At 40.5% G+C, this 24,907-nt stretch overlaps 1 protein-coding gene across 2 annotated transcripts in view; it reads left to right on the top strand.

Moving 5' to 3' along the window:
- INPP5A (inositol polyphosphate-5-phosphatase A) overlaps positions 1–24,907 on the top strand; it is a 1,643,294-nt gene that overhangs the window by 1,599,971 nt on the left and 18,416 nt on the right. For both annotated transcript variants that reach the window (XM_078643463.1, XM_078643462.1), the window contains exon 14: positions 15,291–15,359. In XM_078643463.1, the coding sequence (XP_078499589.1) occupies positions 15,291–15,359 (69 nt within the window). The remainder of the gene's footprint in view (positions 1–15,290; positions 15,360–24,907) is intronic.

Below are 24,907 nucleotides of genomic sequence, written 5' to 3'. Positions count from 1 at the left end.
CTAAGATTTGTTATCCATATGTGTAACCTCATGAACATCCCTGGGGTTGCATTGTCTAATTTCAATAGATATTGCTTCAAATTATTTTCTGTGGTATTCATACTGGACAGTTAATAACATGTTCTCACAACTTCACTCCAGGAAGAGTTACTAGGCTCATCATTGCATCATATTGCTCCAATGCTGATTCAGCTCTTGATCAATGCACAGACTATGTAGAATATAATATCTAATTCACTTAGCAGTAAATGAAAACTGAACTAGGAGTGTGATGTTTCCTCTTGTGAACTTCCTGTACTTCTCTCAAGTACTCGAAATAAAATTCTTAGTTTGCATTGTTTTTGCATGTGGGTTTTCACATCCCTTGTTAGGAGGTTTGACGGATAAAAAGATCACCAGTCTCCATCAAGTTGCAATCAATGAGAAAAATGGTTTTCTAATTATTTTCCAAGAAAACAGTACATTCATTTTTTATTGCCTGATTTTGGGGAAACTTCCTAAGTGCATAAATGTAAGTAAATCAGGAAGCTCCATGTACTCCAAGTCGACCAATAATCTGGATCAATGAAGACTTTACTTGTGTTATTAAATCTTTAGACTTTGTAAGTGTTAAACTCTCCTCACTCTTGTTACATCCCAGCAGTGCTTAACTTATAAAACACTTAGGTGCCAGGGCCCTCATCAGAAGGCCACTGCAGCTTGCGCCGCCCATTGCCCCTGTTTGTGCTGCCAATTGCAGTGCTTCTAACCTTTGCACTCCAAGTGTGACAATTCAGGCTATTCAAGGCCCCAAAAGTTATAAGAATGGCTTGGGCAATAGGTGTTAGTCATTTTAATGTCTAGTGAATTAATAAGCAACTATTGTGCTCATTTATGAAATTAGATAGACAGCACCACCATATGCCAGACGGTTATAAGTGCCCGTGTTGACAATTATCTCCTGGTGCTGAGCATCGGAAACCACTGGCTCAAAAAATAAGTAAGCACTGTATCTCTGCCTCACTAAATAAAGTAGAAGGACCCTGTGTCACAAATGAGCACACAGGATTATGTGTATAACGGATACTGACAGAAATTACAGGCATGGTAGTATAATGAAACACACATTAACTACCTTTAACATAAATATAATGAATTCTCCACAAATCTGTTTTAGCATGATCCAGTAGATTTATGATGCACTGAGCTCATAAATGTGCTTCCTTACAGAGCTTTGGGATGGTCAATTGCCCTGTCTTGATCACTGTATCAACCATTCGACTCAATATTTGAAAAATATATTCCTATTCTAAAAAGAATAGATAGTGCAAAATTTGGTTTGTGATAAAAAGAAGAAGTTTGCTGCCAAATAATACAGGAATACAAATTCTGCTGGGCTTGGGTCTAGGAGAGGAGGAGAAGCGAGGAGGATTCCATGGTTTCTGGCAACTACGTTTACTTTTGAGTTTATCATGATTGAACCTTTATTCGAATTTACAACAGTAAGTCACAGTCAGCATCCTGCTATGAATAGGTAACAGCAATTGCATCTACATGAGCAAGGTTTGAGCATGTTTCAAAAGGAGATAATCCGTATACTTTGCTTAACTATAAAGGGTAGTTATTGGCCTACTATTTTCTCACTTGTGTCTAATCACTTTATGGTGAATGCGTCGTGACTGTATGCCATGATGAGGAGTTTTGAATACTAAATAAAACCCAATTAACAAGTTTCGTAATCAAAATGAAAGTTGTATATATTAATTGGAGTCCTATTTGATCCTGGTAAATGTTTTTGTTTACTGAGTAATCACACTCAATGCATGTTTTTCCTTTAAAACAGGTTTAATTGAACTTGTACATCAGTTTTTATCTTGTACATAGAGCATTATTTTTGTATAAGGCTATAGAGATGTAAAATAGTATTACAAATAAAACCTGTCCACTGCGTGGTGCACTAGTATTGTGGTCATACATGAAACACTCCTGATATGGCTTGTTTGATTAATTTTAGTTATAATCCATAATTTCAGTGATAGGAAACCTTCTATCTCCATAAACCTCAATCAATCAGGAGTTTGTAAAGCGCAGCTACTCACACATGAGGGTCTCAAGGTGCAGGGGGAGCAGCAGATCCATCTGAAACCTTAAATAACACTTTATGGAAACCGAGAACACTTCATTCAAATCAAAATCTCTCCCACTATAATCTTAGTTTTACCAATCTGTCGATATTTCTAGCTCATTACATGTACTAAATTTACTAATCCTTATTGGTGGCTTTCCAATATCCTTGTTTCGCCCTTATGCCCATAACATTGGTTTCTCCTCTCACCTGGAAACCTTTTGGAAACTTTTAGCAGCTACGGTCAAAGAAAATATGTTACTGCATTTATATTCCTGAATCAAATGCCCAGTTGTCAAACTGAATATGTTAAACATGAATATGCCACATTTGTATTCACTCAAGACTAATTGTAACAACTTACAAGCATAAACCTTAGTTTACTGGTGAAAATGGCTCCATTTAAGCCTGACCCATAACCCTGAAATATTCCAGGCATGTCTGGAAAAGGTGTCAGTGCGTGAAGACTTCCTAAGAAATACTCTCATCTTGTATGGGTCAAGTAGCCAAAGGCTATGGAGCTCATTCTAAGATGCTCCTTCTCTCCTCATCGATCTCCTCTCCTCTCCTGACTCAACCCCCGGTGCACTGTCCCTAATTCAAAAACCAAAATCTCTTAGCACGCCCACTGCCCATCTTCCCATCACTTCATCCAGCTGGGCACTCCTCATAGGTGATTTTCCATTTAGTTTTGATACTCTCAGCTCCTGGCTCGATGACCTTGATTCCCAGGTCTTCTCTGGTGAGAAAGAACAAGGTCCCACGTTATCAGCGCCTTCTTGTGTAAACGTATTCTTTCCTTCTCTGAGCCTAGCTCATAAAACAAAAGCGTTATTCTAACTAACAAAGACCGGTTTCTCCACCTGCAACAGAAACGTCAGAAAGGAACAAATCCAACATGCACATCAAATTCAACCATTAACTCAATAACTTGAGAGTGTCAGGGAGAGTACATTTCAGACCTACAGAGATCGGCCAACATAAGAGAATAGTACATAGGCCTTATGAGTTTACTATAAATTAGCTCTTTTACTGAGCATTTCTAAATCAACATGTTACATGGGCACCTCAAATGCATGAATAAGTGCAAGCATCAGGCACAATTTTACACGTTTATGCTTTCAGCTAAACACTCATGTATTGCAACATTAATTTCTCCACGTTTATATGAAAAATATACCTAGCACTTCACATTTCACATTATTACAGTACACATTCTACTGTCACATATTAACACGGCAAAGAATAAATGTAGGTGCGGACTACTCATGATTATAATTCACCCCTGCAAATGAAAGAGCACCATTGCGCTCTAATACAAGCACTATATAAATACATACCTTTTTCCCTCTCCTATCCCTCCACTACCCTTCTCAATCCAAATAACTGACTAATATATCCACCACTCAAATTATTTTTATATTTCACTATACTAATTCAACACTAATCCTTTATGGGTTCCGGAGTAGCGTGCTACTCGCCCCAAAAGTGCTTCAACACCCCATCAGGGGAAACAAGCACTATATAAATGCAAACCTTTTTCTCTCTTCTATCCCTCTGCTACCCTTCTCAATCCAAATAACTGACTTACCTATCCACCACTCAAATTACTTTCATATTTCACTATACTAATTCAAGACTAATCTTTTATGGGTTCCGTAGTAGCGTGCTACTCGCCAAAAAAGCACATCAACTCCCGATCAGGAGTAGCAAGCGCTATATAAATGCAAACCTTTTTCCCTCTTCTATCCCTCCGCTATCCTTCGGAATTCCAAAAAACTGACTAACCTATCCACCACTCAAATTACTTTCATATTTCACTATACTAATTCAACACTAATCCTTTATGGATTCCGGAGGAGTGTGCTACTCGCCGAAAAAGCGATTCGATGCCTTGTCAGGGGTAGTAAGCGCTATATAAATGCTACTACAATACAATACATGGCAGGGACAGGACCAAGCACCCATAAACAGTCTGAGAGTAAAGTGGAAGTGGTTTTGTCTATGACAAAATGTTTTCCATGGAGAAAAATAATGAAAAAGTAAAGAAACTTTTTCATTTGTATGGTGGGCTGCATTTTGTCAATGACCTGTACAGAACTCCAAATTGAAAAAACTAGATGCTGGAAATGTTTGTGAATAATACAAAGTTGTACATATACCCCCTTGCTTAGCAGTAAATCTATAGGTGTAATTGAAAGGCATTTTTTGTGACATGCAGACATAACATTTAATAGCAGAACTTTTAAATTATTCATTAGGGGTGAACATTGACACAGTTTTTTCTTGAAAATGTACTTTGTTTAAAAAATTTTCAATGAATGATTAACCTTTCTGACTTATTTGATGAATCATTGTGTCACTTGATATGGGCATATCTTACATGTAAAGCTTTCACAAATATGATATTGTTAAGTGTAAATAATATTTCCCATTCTCATTAAACACGACCTATTGTAATCCTGCAAAAAATTATCTCCTAAGATATCTTAATATTAAATGACAAAGGACTGTTAAGTGAGCACCGGGCAATCAAATTGAACTCACTCACACTGTAATTTAATCACTTCACATTTTACAGAAGTTGAGCATATGAGAAAATAGAATTAGTGAATACTTTCGAAGCACTCAGTCACCTTCTATATGTACATACCCTGGTGGAAAATACATACACAAAGGATGTATTCGTGGAATTTAATTTTCAGCTGACTGGCAACAAACGATTGCTATTAGGTCAAGATGGCACATTGCTTTTGGTATAATAACCAGAGCTAAACAAAATTACAGATTCAACTCGTAATTGAGTGCTGGGGCCAGATCATAAAATATTTTTGATGGTCACTGTTAATTTTCCTTGATGGTAACGTCAGTGCATGCAAAAACCTTTACTACTTTGTTATGAAATATGATTTCTGGAGGTGGTAATGTGTGACAAGAATAGCCCTGAGTTGTAAGGTTTATTGGGCTGTTGTGTTTTGTCTTGCATTATTGTATTGTATTGTAATTGCATTTATATAGTGCTTACTACCCCATACGAGGCGACAAAGCGCTTTTTCGGCGAGTAGCACGCTACTCCGGGACCCATAGAGGATTAGTGTTGAATTAGTATAGTGAAACATGTAATTACATTTTAAGTGGTGGATAGGTTAGTCAGTTATTTGGATTTGGAATGATAGCAGAAGGATAGAGGAGGACAAAGGTTTGTATTTATATAGCGCTTGTTGACGCACGCTATTCAGAAAGCCTATAAAGGATTAGTGGTGAATTAATATGGTGAAATATGAAGTAATTTCAGTGGTGGATATTAGTCAGTTACTTGGGGTGAGAAGGATAGCAGAGGGATAAAAGGAGAAGAAAGATTTGCATTCATATAGCACTTGTTACCCCTGATGGGTGTTGAAGTGCTTTTCTGGCGAGTAGCACGCCACTCCGGAACCCATAAAGGATTAGTTTTGAAAATTTAGTATAGTATAAATATGAAGTAATTTGAGTAGTGGATATGTTATTCAGTTATTTGGGTAGTATATTAGTATAGTTGAATATGGAATTTGAGAAGTGAACATGTTAGTCTGTTAATTTTGATTGAAAAGGATAGTGGAAGGATAAAAGAGTGAAGGATTTATTTATTTTTAATTTATTTTAGGCCTTAGCAGTAGGAGGAGGTTTTTGGATGAGTAAAAAGGAGTTTTGGAGGGGAGGAGTTAGAGGGAAGAGTTTAGAAAGGTTTGTTTTAGTGGATCGGTTTAGTAACAAGCATTTACAATGCAATGGTCTCGGCAATATTATACGTAGAGCTATTGGTATTGCTCATTATTTTTTTATCTTTTTTGTATCCTAAATCAATGGCATTGTAATTTCTATTAACATTAGCTTTTTTTTTGCATATGTGGTACCTATTGCATTAGCAGAGAGAGAGTGAGGTAGTGAGATAGAGAGAGAGTGTGAGGTATTGACATAGATAGAGAGTGAGGTAGTGAGAGAGAGTGAAGTAGTGAAAGAGTGAGGTAGTGAGGGAGAGGGATGTTGTGAGGTAGTGAGATATAAGCACAGAGTGATGTGATGTAGTGAGATGGAGAAAGAGGTAGTGAAAGAGAGTGAAAGTGAGTTAGTGAGATAGAAAGAGTGAGGTAGTGAGATAGAGAGTGATTGAGGTAGTGAGTTAGAGAGAGAGAGAGAGCGAAGTTGTGAGCTAGAGAGTGAGGTAGTGAGAGAGTGAGGTAGTGATGTTTTGAGAGAGAGAGAAGTTGTGAGATAGTGAGGTAGTGAGATAGATAGAGTGGAGTAGTGAGGTAGAGAGAGTTATGTAGTGAGGGAGAGGTAGATAGAGAGTGAGGTAGTGAGAGACAGAGAGTGAGGTAGTGAAAGTGTGAGGTAGTGAGGGAGAGGGATGTTCTGAGGTAGTGAGATAGAAACAGTGAGTGAGTTTGTGAGGTAGTGAGATAGAGCGAGAGTGAGGTAGTGAGATAGAGAGAGAGTGAGGTAGTGAGTTAGAGAGAGAGTGAAGTTGTGAGGTAGTGAGGTAGAGAGTGAGTTAGTGAGAGAGTGATGTAGTGAATTTTTGAGGGAGTGAGTCGTGATATAGTGAGGTAGTGATAGTGAGATAGAAATAGATAGAGTGAGGTAGTGAGATAGAGAGCTAGTGAGATATAAAGAGAGTAAAGTTGTGAGGTAGTGTGTTTGAGAGTGATGTGGAATGCATGCTAACAATAAGCAACAAACAAACATGCTACAAATACCTCCCACCCCAAGACCGGCACTTACCTCTCATGCCGCTGATCAGCACACATAAGCTGTCAGGAGAAATAAGAACAATCTATCCCAGGCTCATTAGTGCTCGTTCCACTGCCCATCATGGACCGGGCATAAAAGGCAACAGTTTCCTGATACACCGCCAAACTCTCCAGGCACAAGAGAAACGAGAGCGGCAACCTCATCAGCGGGAGGGGGCGGGAAAAAGACACGGACAGCGGGAGGGGAGCACCCCTGGGAGTTGGAAGGCCCGCTTTGGCCTGTCTCTATCGAGAGAGCCTGCTGTCACTTGGGAGCAGGCCTTGGATTAGAGGGATCCCTCAGAGGCTGCAGCGCCTTTTGTAAAGTGATCTCCTCCAAACACATTCCCAAAACCCCAAACAGGAGGTGAGGAAGGACCAGGGCACCACAGCGAACAGGCAAGGCCCAAGCTAGTTAATGGGGCTTTAAGGGGAAACAGAGGCCCGGACTGTATCACGTCTTCAGAGGCATGAGAAACATAACTGAGGCTATTGCTCCAACAGCCACAAACAATTTTTCCCCTACAATGTTTTTTACTGTCTTCTTTTTTGCCTGACACTCAAACAGTTGCTTCAAATAACACACTTAACACCATAATATGCCACCTTTTTTGACAAGGATTCATGTATATCAAGAAAGTTGAGTTTTTTGTTCATGAAGGAAAGATGCCCCCGCCTTGCCTAAATAACCAGAAATCATCTTGCAAAATGTTGCTAAGCTCAGGAAAGCCAATTTCGATGAAACTGCAAAATCTTTGTATCTCCTTATTCACATTCCACCTGTCCTTCTCCACTGCATTATGCTTGATCACCCAGTGCACAAGCCTTTGCGGTACAACCTCTGTCCACACCACATGCGTCGCTGACCATAACCTCCATATCCTCTTTTATTCGCCGTTCATTATTTTCAGCAGAGCTACACCAGACCATTGAACCAAGTCATTTAAAGGAACATCTAAGCATGTGGTTTGCCTGAAGCCTCTCGCGGATTCAATAGTTACCCCTCCCCGATCTACTACAGACGTGACCGGTCACTGCCCAGTTGGCCTCACCCTAAAGACCTCTTGCCGGTAACAGGACAGGCTTGGCTCCAATAACTTCGGCCCCTCTCCACTCCACACTGAGAAATACCAAGTTCTACCCAAAATCCAATACCTTATTCCAACACACACAGTCCCAAACCCCCTCTACGATTCTTCAATCAACCTTATATTCCAACATTAGTTACCGACAACGCTCCTCCAAAATTCGTTACCGACTAAGCTGTTATCATTTCTCATACTGCTTTTCTGTAAACACAATTATCACACTCGTCCTCTACACCTCCGACCGTACCTTATGGATCCGTTTCAGCGCCATGCTGGGTTCGTTCCGGGGCTGCCTCTGGTCCTAGCTCTGGTGAGTGCAGGGGAGGGTCAGGTGAGGTCAGGGCACCGCGGGAGTCGGCAGCTGGTCTACCGGCGGCGGCCAGGCATGGCTCCTGCTCACGGAGCTGCTGCTGCTGTTTTGAATTGGCGGGGGGCTGCTGCACGCGCTCCACCGCCTCGCGGTCCTCGGACTCCGCCGCTGACAAGTCACCGCTGCTACGGGCCGCGTTCCCTGCTCCTCCGCCGCTCTTGCCTCTTTATCAGCGGCGCGAAAGGCCTCTCTTGTGTTTCTTGAAAACGCACGCTCTGCCGTTTGACCAGTTGGCCTCGCTTGTATTAAACTGAGTTTTCAGTTTGCCTTTCATAACTCGGATTACACTTGAAAGTATGCCCCTCCGGCATGTTCTAACTTGTTTCCGATTGCATTCTTTCTCCAGGTTTTGGTGGTGTTCGGCTACATGGGCGAGAAGTTGAATTAAAAAAAAGATGAATTCAAACAAATATATTCTGGACGATTTAGCGAGGGCAAATCACATGCAGCGGCTTTGCTCCAAGCAAGCATGCTTGTTACCTAAAGTGCCTTTCAGTTCCTCCTCCCTCTCCTACCGCGCGGACCTAGCCTCTGCGGTGACGTCACCTGAAAGTCCAGCGCTCAACCCCAGCAAGCTGCCTGGTGTGCTAAACAGACAACAGTTAGGAAGCTTACCTGGGGGCAGAAGGCAAGAACGAGGAAGCGAGAGTTTGTGCCTCCGACGCCTGGAGCTCGGAACGGGAGGAGGGAGAGCTCAGGGCGACGAGAAAAAATGGCGCCCGCCAGCTTCTGAATTTTTCGGATTCGGGGGCGTGGTTTTGCTGTCCTGAGTGACGGACGACGTCACTGTCTAAAGAACAGCAAAATCTACGCCCCCAAATCCGAAAAAGACGGAGCCTATTCCGAGGGACAGCTCTCTCCTCCAATGGCTGGCCTCCGTTTAGGAAGCCAGCCAATGGAGGGAGAGCCAAAAAGAGGGAGGGATAAAGCAGCCCTCTTACTGACAATAATTCTCGGACTTCCGGTCTGCCTTCGGCAGACTGGATATTACCGAGACCTAAAAAGAGGTGTCCGATGATGCAAGGATGGGTAGAGTAGGAGAGAGTCTAGAAAGGGTTATTTTGGCGATCATAGTAGTGGTATGGGGTTTGGGATAAATGAGAGAGTGGATGTAGAGGATGTATTGATAGATGTATATGCTAAATTAGAAGAAAGTGATAAATATATAGATCCATAAGTACATTGAAAGGATATAGATACATAAAAGAGGTAAGTATATGTAGAATAAAGATATTGATAGAGGCACAGGATGAGAAATAGGGTAGTGCATTGGATATGCTTTTTCAGAAGAAAAGTAACAGACACACAGATCCAAGTACATTGAAGGTACATAGATGCACAATGGAAGTATGTACATGTAGACCAAAGATGATTTTTATTTATTTATTATTATTTTTTTCTCTTAACAACATAATAATATTTTACATGTTTATACAAGGTAATACACAAAGATAGGTACATATCTACAGTGAAAACAAATGCTTATATACAGAGGGATATGCTGTAATTTTCTGTTTGCGTATGGTGCTCATGTGGGTTTTCTGAAGATAAGGTGGTTCTCGGTGGACCTTATGTTGGGGGTAAAGAGTTCCATAGTTTGGCTGCTTGAACAGAGAAGGATGTGCCACCCATGGTTTTTATCTTGTATGGTGGGATTTTGAGGCGAGATGCTCCTTCAGAGCGGAGGTCTGATTAGTTGTGTTGTTTTAATGCTTTGTCTTATGTCACTGTGCTATGTTATTGGGCTTCGTTGTTTACTGTAGAAATGACAACAGTTAATGTGATATCCAAAGGCAAAATATGCCTGCTAAGTTCCAGTGCCAAACAACCTGGTTTTGTAACTGTTTTAAGTCACCGGTCGTCCCCAAACTGTGGCACAGAACTATCTTAAATGACCACTTTCAGTGCTCACTTTGTGACAGTGACCTCGGGTTCTATTGGTTTCATCTGACATATTTTTTGCCAGCAAACACTCATTTTATTCCACTTGGCTTCTGTAGTGCAATCTCCAAAAATGCACATTATATAACTGGATCCAGTAGAAACTACTTGTGACTGGTGGGATGTATATATATGATAGTACAGAGAGAGACTATGAATAGCTGGTTTATGAAAGACAAACAAATGCATTCTATTTTGTTACAAATCATGCAAACTGTTCCAAGCCAAAATTAAGAAATGCTAATACATTATTTTAAATTTACTAGCCACGCAAACAGCTGCATATTTCTGTATATTTCAGTTAAGCTAGTTATTTTATTATGTACTTATCAAAATATTTTAGTTAGTGACAGAGTGACCTGTTATTTTTTTGTGTAATTAGTTCAATATATATTTTATTTAAGAAAACCATAAGCAGCAAAATTCCAAACATATTTTCTTGAATTTTTGCACAGAGACGTTTTAAGTGTACAGGTCCTCACACACATTTTTCACAGAAATTAGCACGGCACATTTGTGTTTTTGGCATCACTTTGAAAAGGAATATGAAAAAATTCGATTTATATTTGTCCTAAAAATAAATAATATCTAGATTAAGACATCCACTGAACTATCAGAAGGAAGACTGTGGTGGAGAGAGGCGGGCTCTACTCAGTTTGCCTGATTTTAGAAACATAATTTGATTCACTGTCTTCTGCTGGTAGGTAATACATCAGCTTTGGGAGCTTAGCACTGCCTTTAAAAATGCCAACAATTTCTACGCTCGTTTGTCCAAGAAAAGTAACCAGAAACAGTTTAATTACACTCTCTGGCCTTCTGCTCCTCGGCGTGTTTGCTCTTTTCTGCAGCTAAAGTATCAATTTCAGCCCTGACAGATCTATCTTTTATTTCACGCAGGGAAATGTTGTAAAATATGTGCCTTGCAATGCCTGCTAGGAAAATGGATGGGTGTGCGCAAAATTAGCACACAGTATGTTGAGCGCCACATGCTAGGCCCTACAGATTGTACAGACATGGGGCTGTAAACAGCTTTCCTGCAACATCATCTATCATGCCACGGTCGGTTACCTCACCATCATGTTATTTTATGCTTGCTGAGCCCTAAAACACCAAAGGTTGGCTACTGCTGGGGAGCTGCGTGGATGCCTGGTAGCACGCAGTAATGAATGCTCAGTCAAGTGTGCACTGTTCCTGCTTGTGCACGCCTGTAATTTGTTTATCTGTCTAAAGATTATGCAGTTGAAAATCCACAATTTTATGCTGCCTTTGTAAATTATCAAGTCGCTTTTGATGAATGTATCCTTACTTCCGATGGAAGTGGCGTTAGGACTGTGATGTATGGGGAGGTGTTCATGCATACCCTGCAGAAGGTTATGTATTTCTTTCGCAGACAACCGTGCTAAAACGTAAACCTGACCTTAACCTTCTTTACTGCATTAAATATAATTCCGTTTTAACTTTATTGTCTTAAATATGTCTATTGATATAACGTTCTCTCGCATTCAAACTTGACTGATTGCAGCTAAGAAAATGACGCTTTATCTATGCGGGCCCTATGCCCCATTTTAAAAATCATTTTAACACTGTTGATGACATAACAGAATTCTGAGTGAGATTGCCTTTTATTTCGAACGGCCCGGGTCTTTTGTTCAGCCGAACAACACGAAGCAGCAATCTATTTCTCGTTGCTTCAACAAAAAAAAGCTGGGATTGAAATACGATAAACTAATTGAGAAACGATGAGCTCTGTTTCGGTTGCCCTCACAACTGAGAAAGCCAGAAACTAATGGCGAGATTATAAGAACGGATAATGTGTACTGGAACACACCCACTGTACACACAAGTCAGGCAGCCCACTCACTAAAAAGGAGTTATAGGACCCTCGCCAAAATGTGGTTGCCGGGCTACCCTGGACATTTGCTGCAACAGGTCTATCTTTTGGTAATACCTTTTTTTTTGTATTAAAACGAAATCATAGGTTAAAAGATTTAAGGCATAGACGTTTGTTAGTTAATGTGTATTTTACCTTTCATAAGGTTCTCTGCATTGAGCGATCACTCAGATTGTTTATACCACCCATTGGCGATTACTGCAACATTTTTAGTAAAACAAATTATGCAATAATTTTCAGCCAGCCATAAATAATCCTGCCACCATATTTGCTCCTTAACGTGGTGCATCAACTACAACGTCTCATCTTTAGTTTTTTTTTGCCTGATTTTTGTGTTTGGTCCTTTACTCAAGATCTGATGTACCCTACAATGCTGCGCTATCAACACATAATTCCAGATGTTCCAGTGTTTCTCGTGCATTTGAAATTTTATTGACTTCTCTAGCTGACTGGTCTCAAAGCTTAGCTCTCTTCAAGAGGGAATGGGGAAGCAGGAATCATCAAATATAGTTTAAGATTGTGAAGCTGAGTAACTTAAAGTCTTCTCAAAGGTAGATGAAAAACTAGTAGATATGTCTTAAAAATGCAGTGGATGGTTACAGTGATTTTAATAGCAATATGAATAAAAATCATATTAACCACTTTATGAAGGGGCCTATCCTAGTCACTGTAGGTTCAACAATGTTGAAGCAATCTTTTAAAAGGCTTTGGGGGTCTTTCTATCGGGCAAAGCTACATGCTATAGGAACTGCATACCCATTGGCCTACTAGCAAAGCTACATGGCCTGCATTGGCTATGACTGTAATTGTTTGGACTGTGGTGGATGTTTGAACTACAAGGGAAACTTGTCCTAAGGAAAACAAATTACAAAGATCTGTTGTGTTAGAAACATGTTGAAGGCAGTGTCCACATGGGGAGCCGTGGCCTTGTATAGGTTCAATGCCAGTGCCTTGTGAAGAAGGCACAATGACATGAAAAGGTTTCAGATGGATGAATGGGATGGTGGAGGCGGAAGGACCACCTCCATGCACAGTGTTGTCGTCAATATTGTCCAAGTAGTCAAGCTTTATTTCGGGTTACCAAAGTAACCATAAAAGTACAATAACGAAGTTAAAACGCAGTGATAAAAATATTAAAACCTGACATTAAAAACCATAAGAAATTGCAGAACATGGGGCCTAATAAGCAAATCTTCAGTCTCCATAAAATTACCCAACAAGATTATCAGCCCATGCTGTGCAGCCCGATATACATATAAAGAGCATGTGATCAGTAATGTTATCGATGATGTCAGAGAACATGTCATGAGTGTTGTAATATATCAAGTCATTAACAGTGCCTAGCTGCTGAAGGAATTGATACCAGTTCAATATGTCCTTATTTCTTTGTTGTGAATCATTCACCTGCTCTTCAAATACAATTACGTGCATAAAAACATTATCTAAACCTCCATCATCCAGTTCTGCAATTCAATATATTAAGATCTGGATCATTTCTCTACTGAGATGCCATATGAGATCTGCTCCCACATGTTCATCTTCCTATCATGGAATAACTCTAATAAAAATCTAATCCCCACGGATTCTAACAGTAGGCTCTTGTAAAATCTACTGGGTGCCAGGTGAGTTCCACAGCACTTGGATCTGACCATATTATTTTGAACACTTTCAATCTGATTTTATTTTTATATTTGGGGGCTGCAATCTTGTAGGCATACACCCTTCAAGTAACATGCTAGTGTTAAAGGAAACATACGTTTTGAAAATTAACACATTCAAATCGAGTTTAGACAATAAACATAAAACTCATTAAGCAAATACTTAAAAAAACAGAATTTATGATTGGCAGTGCTCTTTATCAGAGACATATTCAGTGGGCTTTACAAATTTGTGTATTATGATCTTGATGACATGGTTTAGAAATGAGTTTGGCCACTGAGGTTTGGATAACAAGAGGTTCCTTTGGGAGAGAAATGGTCGCTATTCAATAAAAGTACTAAAATAATCCAGTTGATAGTTTGGAGACGTAATTCATGAAGAATGTTGCACATGCTATGATGTTTCTTAATATGAAACGTCAGTACTTTAGAGAGTTGATACTTGACCAGTTTATTCCTAACAATATTTAAAAGTTTTTAACTCATGGATTTGTGAATGTTGATTAGACTAAGGTTCAAGTTTGGAGGAGATGTTGGAGTGTGAAGTTGACTGATAGCTGATCTAGACATTTCAGTTTCCTCCAGTTTCTCTCACAGTGTCTAAGAGTGCATTTCAGCAGGCACATTTTACAAAATTACCATATGCTATCTGTACTGTGAATGCAAATTTATTTTTAGGTATGGGCAAGGTTATCAGTTACTACTCCATTAAAGGCAGAGAGAAGAATAGAGGGACTTAGACTTTTTATTACTGTTGAATGTTTGAGTCCGGTATAATGAACTGAGAGTTGAGTTTAAATACAGTCCTAATCTGGTACTCAGTAGGTATATTCAGATTTTTACTATTAACTGTACATCTACCAACAATCCCTTGAGTTTCTAACTTTTTCAGGATAATACTTTGGGCTGGAAAGTCTATAGCTTTTGTATGATTGCTACCAAAAGTATGACATAAGGGCTAGTACAAGGATGTACTGATATACACTGTAATGTAAGTCACTTTTGAGTTTCAAAAATGTACATTGGGTCATTTAACTCAGAGTAGTGAATGTGCAAAGTATAGATCAAATAAACTACCTTATTGTGATGTCTAGCAACACGATACTTTTATTGAAGATTTATAGGATTATTACAAGAAGCTTTTTTGATTTCAATAAAAATTCACTTAAAACAGAGTGAGTGTAGCTGGCAGATTGGGATTGGTACTCTACATATTTCAATTCTCAATTAACATGTTCTGTATTTAATCATATTTTGAATTTAAGTAAAATACATCAAGTACACTTCAGTTTTCAAAGTTCATCATTGCTCCATTCCGTGTTGAAGAGACAGTTTTCTTAAGTCAATTGGAAGTTTATTACAATGGTCTAATTATTGATAATTTTATATTCACATCACTTTTCTAAAATTATAGTTCAGTACGATAAGCATAATGTCAGTAACTAATTTTTTTTCTCCATTCATGTTAGTCTGAATGTGATGAGAAGATAGTGACTTATGACAATATTGGACCAAACATCTGCATGGGAGACCACAAGGTGAGTAAGTTAATGTGTCTTCATCAACTGTATTGTGCCAGTTTGTATTTTTAACATGGATATTATACTGTACTAAAGACTGAAGGGTGAATACTAAACACTATTAAGCTATTGATCATATTCAAATACCAATAATTATCACTCCCTCATCCTGGGAGGAGAGCCAAGTAGTCCTCTCATATTTGGTCACCATTAACTGTCAAAGGAGCCTTACTATATTATGAATCCAAGAAAAGGTAAGATATCTGGTTTATTATCTGTACTCTGACTAGACTATATATGGTCTAGTGACCTTCTGCAGGCCAAGTTCTTTCACATGCCGAATCTGTGAGACATAAATGATCACATAACTAGATCTTACTTTGAAACCCCAGCTCTCAAACATAGTGGAACATTTTTTTCACCTTTGTTCCATAAGGAGGATTTGTTATTTCCTTGTGTTTTGTCTTAAGGGCTTAGCATTTGGATGGGTATCACACTCCTGCTTCCAAAGTACTTCCATAGAGCTTCTGTAGTACTTATCTATTACAACTAGCACCTGCACATGTTATCTAAAAACAGGAAAACAAGAACTTGTGCCGAATAATGATTATTAAGGTAGTGAGATGAGTCTCAGTGCCAGATTACCACCAATAATTAGTTCTTCTGGGAAAGGATGTGATAGTAGTTACTTAGTTGTGACTTTGATGTGATTGAAATGTATATTTCCATTGCTGAAACAGGTAATTGGACACAAATGATGCTTCAAACCCATTGATGCCAGCTATTTCCCTATGAAAAGAAAAAATTGGTCTGACTCACCCAAATTAGATGTGTTATATGTCAAGACATAGTGCCATGATGTATTGATTTGTAGTTGTGCTTTCATTGCTGCAAAGCATTTCTGTATGATGCAGAGAGATGAAAGTGTTAGCACAAGGCGTTGGTTATAGGTTTAAATAATTTTAAAATTGTGTTTTGTGGGCCAATTACAGCTTGAATGACATGCCTTCTAAAAAGGAAGTCTCTATCTACTATGTAATATGTTTTCCTGGTCTTGCACAAGGTTAGAGGAGTTTGACAGATGTCACAACATGGAACATTATGTTTAGGTATTGTTGGAAAAGAAAACCTCTTAAGGATGTTGTTTTCTCTGTAGTATCTATTTGTTTATCATTGTCAATGGGTATCTAGAGATGAGGCACTGAGAGGACAGCAAGGTGATCAAGACATGCTTGATTCTAGTTATGTTGATCCTTTCCCGGTAACATTTAAACATGAAGGCTTACATTTATAAAGTCAGAAGGTTTGTAAGACATTGAACATGTTTCAGGCATCTGCATAATTTAAGGCATTCCCATTTCCACTGTATTCAAGAATTCAGTGAAAGGGCTACATTTTTGGAGGTGTTTTTTAACTAATATTTATAGTGTGATTACCACTGACTAATCTAGCCTAATTGTTCTGTATATTGAACCAGATTTTAGTCTGAAATAGGATGTGTGTACCTCCTGCTTTGGTATGTTGCCAATGATTCATTCCACCATAAAGGAAGTTTTATAGATCAGGCCTATGTACCACCCATGTTCCTGGGTTGTTGATGTAAAGACATCAAGGTAGGGGATTTAGGTTGTAGGTTTTGGATGATATATAACTTTAAAAGAAATTAAAGTATTGCACAGTACGTATATTTTACAAACCTCTTTTAGGAAGCAAACGTCTAATGTAAGTTGATGTAGAAAGACATCAAAACGTGCCGAATTACTTGTTATCAGCACCCAAAACATTTTATGGCATATCTGTCCAGCATTTCCTGGCTCTTCTGGGAAAGGACTTATTTTAAAGACAAATTATTCCATGGCTAAGTACTGACAAAGCCAGTTTTTGTCTTTGTTTGAGAGTGTTATCTTAATATGAGCAGACAACTTATATATTTGTTCACTCTTAATGGGGTGACAAACAGCTAGGAAATGATACACATGTCAAATAGTTACTCAGAATTGCCCTTGTCCTTACAACCCATGATGGGGCTGTAAAGTCCAAAGTACATATAATTTGAATATTCATCCGGAGCAAAGGCTGCAAATACAGCAAGAAAGGTTTTGTTCACCCATAAACTGTTTATTTGGTCACCTTAAACAGAATCCTCTGATGTTTGGAATATCAATAATGGTAGAACACGAGCTGTGTAACAAGAGAATAACTGCATTATAAGGTATATGAATGGAGAGCAAGGACCACACAATGATTTCCTTATGGAGCTATCCTTTGCTTGGCTAGTAAACTTGAAAAAACTTTTTTGTTTATTTATTGATTTAATTCATTTGTCATCTTTATAAAAATACATATTCATATTATATACAGAAGAAAAATGTCTACAAACATGATCTATACATCCCCAGGTAGAGAACAACCCACACATACCACTCACACACATATATACATTACATTCATAACACATCCAAAACTCCACAGGATTGTCCCAAAGTGTACGTTTAGTTGGTTCTAGTCTCAATGGCCCTATATTGGGCTACTGCTCATGAGTAGGTTTAAAAAAGGACACGGTCAACGCGTTTCGGTGGCATAAGAAGATAATAAGGCATCCTTCATCAGGCCCCGCAGATTATCACACCAAAAAGTTTTCCCGTTTGCATTGTTAATATAAAATAAAAAATATTTAACAAAAAAAAAAGTTCTCAAACCCCTAGGAAGACTGTAGGTTATCCGGAACACACTGATCGGCCATGAGGAGTTCGGAGCACAAACGCTTCAGTATCAAAACTAAGTTACAAAAAGAACCAAGATTCTGGACCTCTGTCTGTGTGTGTACACAGTGACGCTATTCTTAGAAGATCTTCCTGTTGGGAGTACCTCCATTTATTCAAGGCGGAAACCCGATGGTACGACAGGGAGTTCCGTAGGTGCCAAATTTATATCAAAGGAACTATGGGAAAAGAAATATAATATTGTTGGAACCAGGCAGACCTTTTGAATGTTTACAGGGTGTTGGGGCACACTAAACTTTAAGTGATGAGTAGTGTGCTCTGTGATATTCAATACATTACAGTCTTCTCAGGGGTTTGAGAACTTTTTGGTGTGATAATCTGCGGGTCCTGATGAAGGTGGCCTTATTATCTTCTTATGCCACTTAAACGCGTTGACAGTGTCCTTTTTCAAACCTACTCATGAGCAGTAGCCCAATATAGGGCCATTGAGACTAGAACCAACTAAATGTACACTTTGGGACAATCCTGTGGAGTTTTGGATGTGTTCTGAATGTAATGTATAAATGTGTGTGAGTGGTATGTGTGGGTTGTTCTCTACCTGGGGATGAATAGCTCATGTTTGTAGAAATGTTTCTTCTCTATATAATATGAATATGTATTGTTTATAAAGATGACAAATCAATCAAATCAATGAATCAAGACATAGTAAAAATAAACAAAAAAGTTGAAATGATTAAGTTGTAATATGTTATTGCTTTTTTCAAGTTTACTAGCCCAGAACGAAATACATTTGTGAAGTAGAAAGTAATACCATCTAGGTTGTGATATCGTTTTTTCTGTTGTTCATTGTTGTTTACTCCTCTTCTCCCTGGCCTTGTTAAAGTATTTTTTGTGGAGGGGTCTCAGTACTTGTTGCATTGCTATCCTTTGCTTCCCATATTAGTCAACCTAAGCTAATGTTTAGGCTCCCTATTGGGATAGTAAATTGATTGAATCCTCTTTCCTTTAAAACGTAGGCATTTATGCCTTTGGACTCAACGTGAGAGGACAAAGAAGTATATTCTACTTGTAACTTGTTTTTCCTTCTTATCAACCTACTACCTGTAATCCTTTGGAAATCTTCTTTTGACACAGTTTAAACTGTAAGATTTCCTTGGTTATTGGAAGGGAGATAGTCTCTTCAGGTTCTCATCCTAAATGAGGGTTTGTGCCTTTTCGAAAGTATACTATCATGGTCAATGCCTACATTTTTTAACTCTCCACATGTAGTAGACACGACAAATAACAGAAGGGTAAGGAGTATGATCCTTTAAAGTCATAGAGAATTTATATGAAAAATTAGTGGCACTACATTCTATTGTATTCCCCTTCCATGGGACCCTTCAATGTCAGGCCTTCTCTTTATCATGTGAACAACCTGGAGTACCAGGAGACAACATCCTTTAATAAGCAGTTACATTGGAGAGAATATTTCAACATATTGATAATCTTAAGGACATGGGAATATGTACAAAGACATAAGACCTAAGACTTAGACCACCTTAGCTATAGGGTTAATAAGTAAGACTATATTCAGAAGAATAATAGGTGGTTTCTGGTTGATACAGCCAGTGCACTTCTCGGATTAATGATTGTGTCTTTACTCATTATGGGTATCCAGAGATGAGGCTCAAAGAGAAGGGCACGTGTTTTTGTAGAAGGGAGATTAAGGCATACCCTATTCTGGCAAAGTTGATCCTGACTTGGAAAAATAGTAATATGAAGGCAAGCTTTTGCAATGGGAAGCTGAGTTTAAAACACTGGCTATATGTCAGACACATGCATTGTTTAAAATATCTTCAATTCCAGGATTATCGTCAAGAGCCCAATAAAAGTGGAAGGTTTGGTGAGTGAGGCTGTTTGATAGTGTGCATAGGACTAATTACCATTTGCTTATTGATCTGTATGGGAATGCAAATTTTAATATGAAATAAAATATGGGATGTGATTACATGCTTACCAGTCACTCACAATTCTCGTCCATAAAGGTTCAGGCTTGTTTTTCCTGCTCCTGCTCATGTTAGTAGTTAGAGGTTTGTTTCCACTGCAGCATAGGGCTTAGGAATCTAGCCCATTTACCACTCATGTTGCTCAGGTGCTGGAGTAAAGATGTAAGCAAAACCAAAGGTGGTGATGGACGGAGCGTTGACAATACAAGCACTCGCCCCCAGTCAACTGATCTGGGTTTAATCCATCACCGTTCTTTAGCCACTCTGCCACCCCAGTTCAGACATGGCCTTATGCAAATCAGTCTGACCCTGTGCCTCATGGGAACAGTCCAGCCCGAACTGCCAAGCCATGCCTTCCCTGGATCGGAAACAAGCTTCTGAGGGCCGGTTTCTGGCATTACAGCCGTCTTCAGCCCGGCTTGCTTGAATCCAGTGGCAAAGTGAGCAAGGGACTCATGTCTGAGCATACCCTGCCAACTTATGGCGAACAAAGCAAAACCAAAGGTGGTGGTGGACGGAGCGTTGACAATACAAGCACTCACCCCCAGTCAACTGATCTGGGTTTAATCCATCAACGTTCTTTAGCCCACTCTGCCACCCCAGTTCAAACATGGCCATATGCAAATCAGTCTGACCCTGTGCCTCATTGGAACAGTCCAGCCCGAACTGCCAAGTCATGCCTTCCCTGGACCGGAAACAAGCTTCCGAGGACCGGTTTCTGGCATTACAGCCGTCTTCAGCCCGGCTTGCTTGAATCCAGTGGCAATGTGAGCAAGGGACTCACGTCTGAGCATACCCTGCCAACTTATGGCGAACAAAGCAAAACCAAAGGTGGTGATGGACGGAGCGTTGACAATACAAGCACTCACCCCCAGTCAACTGATCTGGGTTTAATCCATCACCGTTCTTTAGCCCACTCGTCCACCCCAGTTCAGACATGGCCATATGCAAATCAGTCTGACCCTGTGCCTCATGGGAACAGTCCAGCCCGAACTGCCAAGCCATGCCTTCCCTGGACCGGAAACAAGCTTCCGAGGACCGGTTTCTGGCATTCCTGCCGTCTTCAGCCCGGCTTGCTTGAATCCAGTGGCAAAGTGAGCAAGGGACTCACGTCTAAGCATACCCAGCCAACTTATGGCGAACAAAGCAAAACCAAAGGTGGTGATGGACGGAGCGTTGACAATACAAGCACTCACCCCCATTCAACTGATCTGGGTTTAATCCATCACAGTTCTTTAGCCCACTCTGCCACCCCAGTTCAGACATGTCCTTATGCAAATCAGTCTGACCCTGTGCCTCATGGGAACAGTCCAGCCCGAACTGCCAAGCCATGCCTTCCCTGGACCGGAAACAAGCTTCCGAGGACCGGTTTCTGGCATTACAGCCGTCTTCAGCCCAGCTTGCTTGAATCCAGTGGCAAAGTGAGCAAGGGACTCACGTCTAAGCATACCCTGCCAACTTATGGCGAACAAAGCAAAACCAAAGGTGGTGATGGACGGAGCGTTGACAATACAACCACTCACCCCCAGTCATAAACAATTTTAGAAGAAACGAAAGGGTAGTGCTTATTTGGAATGTTTACTGTACGTATGATTGTCAAACCCTTCATAGTAGTGGAAATCTAATGAATGCTGACATCAGAACTTGCTGAATTTCCTACCATCTGCCCCCACAAATCGTAGCAACAATTGAATGACTCTTTTCTGATGCATGAACTGGCATGTTTGGAAAAGGGTCTGTCTTGAAGACAAAGTATCCGATAGTCTGGTATGACAAGTCTTTCCCAAGCCATCATACTGGTTCTATGTTGTCTACTTTGCTCACTTTATACACCAAATATTTCTCTTTGACTTTCCTGGTGGATTCTAGTTCATTTTTTCATTTTTCATACAGTTAAGCAGGACCGTTATTATTATTAATCTCCTCTGAACTTAAACAAGCCGCCGACTATATTTCTAATGGCACATCACTATAAAATGTGTTTCCTGGCCGTACAAACACTTCCAACATTTCTCTTTTGACTGCATATTGATTAACTATGGTTACAGTTTTAAGTAACTTCATTTTTACATATAAATGTATTGCACATTTATGTTTATATTTGTTATCTCAATTAATATCTTGGACCAATAATGATCTCATATTGAAGTTAACAGCTCTTCTTTGTAATCTGCTTTACAACTTTTAAATGCTCATGATTATTAGGGTATAATGCCCTGTAGATTATTGTCACTGTGAGCCCTTCTCATTTCTTGGGAGGATTTGTTTTAGTAATGATTTTGCATTGATTTTCTCTTAAGGTTGAATGATTAATATCTGGTATTGATCATCATATTTCAAAGTACATAGTTAGCAATTAGGCATATTTGAAGAGTTTCGTCAAGGCTATGATTGCTGCAACACAGCCTCCATTTCTGACATGATTTGATGAGTTGCTGGTATCGTCCATGGTCCCCCTGCCAGCAGGAGCGGATAATGCGGCGGCACCTATGCCAATTGGATTGACCAGGCTTGCATGTCCCTGGCTCCACCAAAAAGGTGCCGCCCCACGCGGACCACCCCGTCGGCCCCCTGGTTCTCAGAAGAGCTCAGAGAGTTTAAGCTTGAGTGCAAAAAGCTAGAATGAGTATGGCGCTCCAATTATAGTGAGGCGGATAAAAAGAAACTTAGACTAAGTCAGGGGACCTATAAAGAGATGATTAGAAAGGCTAAACAAATGTACTTTACGGACCGTATCCTCGGGGCTAAGAACTCGCCCAAGGCATCATTCCATACGGTTGCGAACCTGGCGACTCCCAAGCCAATGTCCACGCCCCCTAGCCTAGAACTTTGCGAGAACCTAGCTCAGTTTTTTATGAGCAAGATTCAGAACATCTTTGCGTCCCTGGAAGTACAAGTTAGACAAAGCCTGCAAGAGGCTACGTCTAGGAACTCCACAGCAATTTCACAGGAGACCAAACTCCTCTCCTTCGCTCCAGTCAGCGCAGAAGAGATCAAGAAACATCTGCTTAGCATAAAATCCGGCTCGTCTCATGATCCCTGTCCAGCAACGGTGGCGAAGCAGGCAGCGGCCCCTATAGCCGCCACTCTAGCCAAGCTATTCAATCAGCTATTTGAGACCGGGGACTTTCCATCCAGCTGGAAATTGGCCTCTATTATCCCTCTACTAAAAAACCTAACTTGGATATCGTAGATTCTAATAACTATCGGCCTATAGCCAGATTACCACTTCCGGCCAAACTCATAGAAAGAGCCATGAACATCCAGCTCAGTGGATTCCTGGGAGCTACACAAGGTCTTGATATTTCGCAACATGGGTTCAGAGCAGACCATAGCACCGAATCCGCTCTGATCAAATCAACGGAGGAAATCAGGAAAGTGATGGACACAGGGGGTCGTGCGGCCCTTGTCCTGCTGGACTTGTCAGCGGTCTTCGATACGGTCCACCACTCCATCTTGGTGGACCGCCTGGAGGACTGCGGGGTACACGGGAGGGCCCTCAGTATTCTGAGAGCCTTCCTTACCAACAGGGTCCAGTTGGTGGCACTGGGGGAATTTGAATCAAAACCATTTCTACCACCTTGTGGGGTCCCCCAGGGCTCCTCGTTAAGCCCCACCCTTTTCAATATCTACGTCTCCTCCCTCGCTCCGGTAATTCGCTCCTATGGGTTCGAACTGACATCTTATGCAGACGACACACAGATTGTGGTGTCTCTGCTCCCAGGGAGAGTGGATGACGTGGCCTGCAAGTTCCAGGAATGTATGGTAGCAGTTGGCACCTGGATGGCCAGGAACTGCCTAAAGTTGAATTCGGCTAAAACCAAAGTGCTACTTTTTGGCTCCACAGTCAACTTCTAGAGCCCGAAGTGGTGGCCCGAGGAGATGGGGCCACCCCCCATTCCGGTTACTAAGGTTAAGAACCTAGGCGTCGTGATCGATGACAAGCTCTCTTTCAGACCCCAAGTAAATGCTTTAGCCTCATCCATCCACTGGACATTGAAAACCATTCGGAAGATACTTCCTTTCCTACCAGAGGAATGTAAAAAACCTGTGATGACGGCCCTTGTGTTATCACGACTCGACTATTGTAATAGCCTACTCCTCGAGGTCCAACAAGGAGTGCTCAATAGGCTACAGATACTGCAGAATGCAGCAGCCCGTCTTCTCACAGGCCTACCAAAGTTCGCTTCCATTTCTCAGGAACTGGTGAAGCTACACTGGCTGCCAGTGCGGAAGCGGATATCCTTCAAGGCCCTCTGTACAGTCTTCAAGGCAGTCCACGGAATTGGCCCGCCTTTTCTTAGACAGCACTTTCAGTGGTATAGACCAGGTAGGCCGCTCAGGTCAGCAGGTCTTGGGCTTGTCAAGACCCCACGCTTAAGGGAAAGTGTGTTGGGGGGGCAGAAGCTTCATCCGAGGGGCCGCCTTAGCTTGGAATGCCCTTCCGGTGGCCCTTCGACAGACTACTGACCTGATGACCTTCCGCAGAAGTCTGAAAACGTGGCTGTTCACAAACTAAACAGTAGGCTTAGGCTATGGGAGCTATTAGTACAGCGCCAGGACACCGTTCGGTAACAGCGCGCTCTACAAATGTTATAAATAAATAAAATAAATGATGTATTCTTTGTGGGCCCTTCAGCATTCCAACCCTCCAATTTAATTCAGTTTCCTTTAGTTTACCTACTTATGTCTCTCAAAAGACTTCATGTTCTGAGATGTTTCCTCACGAGCAGACCTCTTGCTGTATCCTACTGTATCTTTTTGTAACAAGTAGAATGAGTATCATGGGTAGATTATTTCCATCTTCAGTATGATTTATACAATACCAATGTCTATGAAATGTTTCTCTGTTAGC

This window comes from Lissotriton helveticus, chromosome 5_1 (genome assembly GCF_964261635.1).
Source record: "Lissotriton helveticus chromosome 5_1, aLisHel1.1, whole genome shotgun sequence".
In the NCBI taxonomy this organism is placed as follows: Eukaryota; Metazoa; Chordata; class Amphibia; order Caudata; family Salamandridae; genus Lissotriton; species Lissotriton helveticus.
Note: the sequence above shows the minus strand (reverse complement) of the source record. Positions and strands in the feature narration are given on the sequence as shown.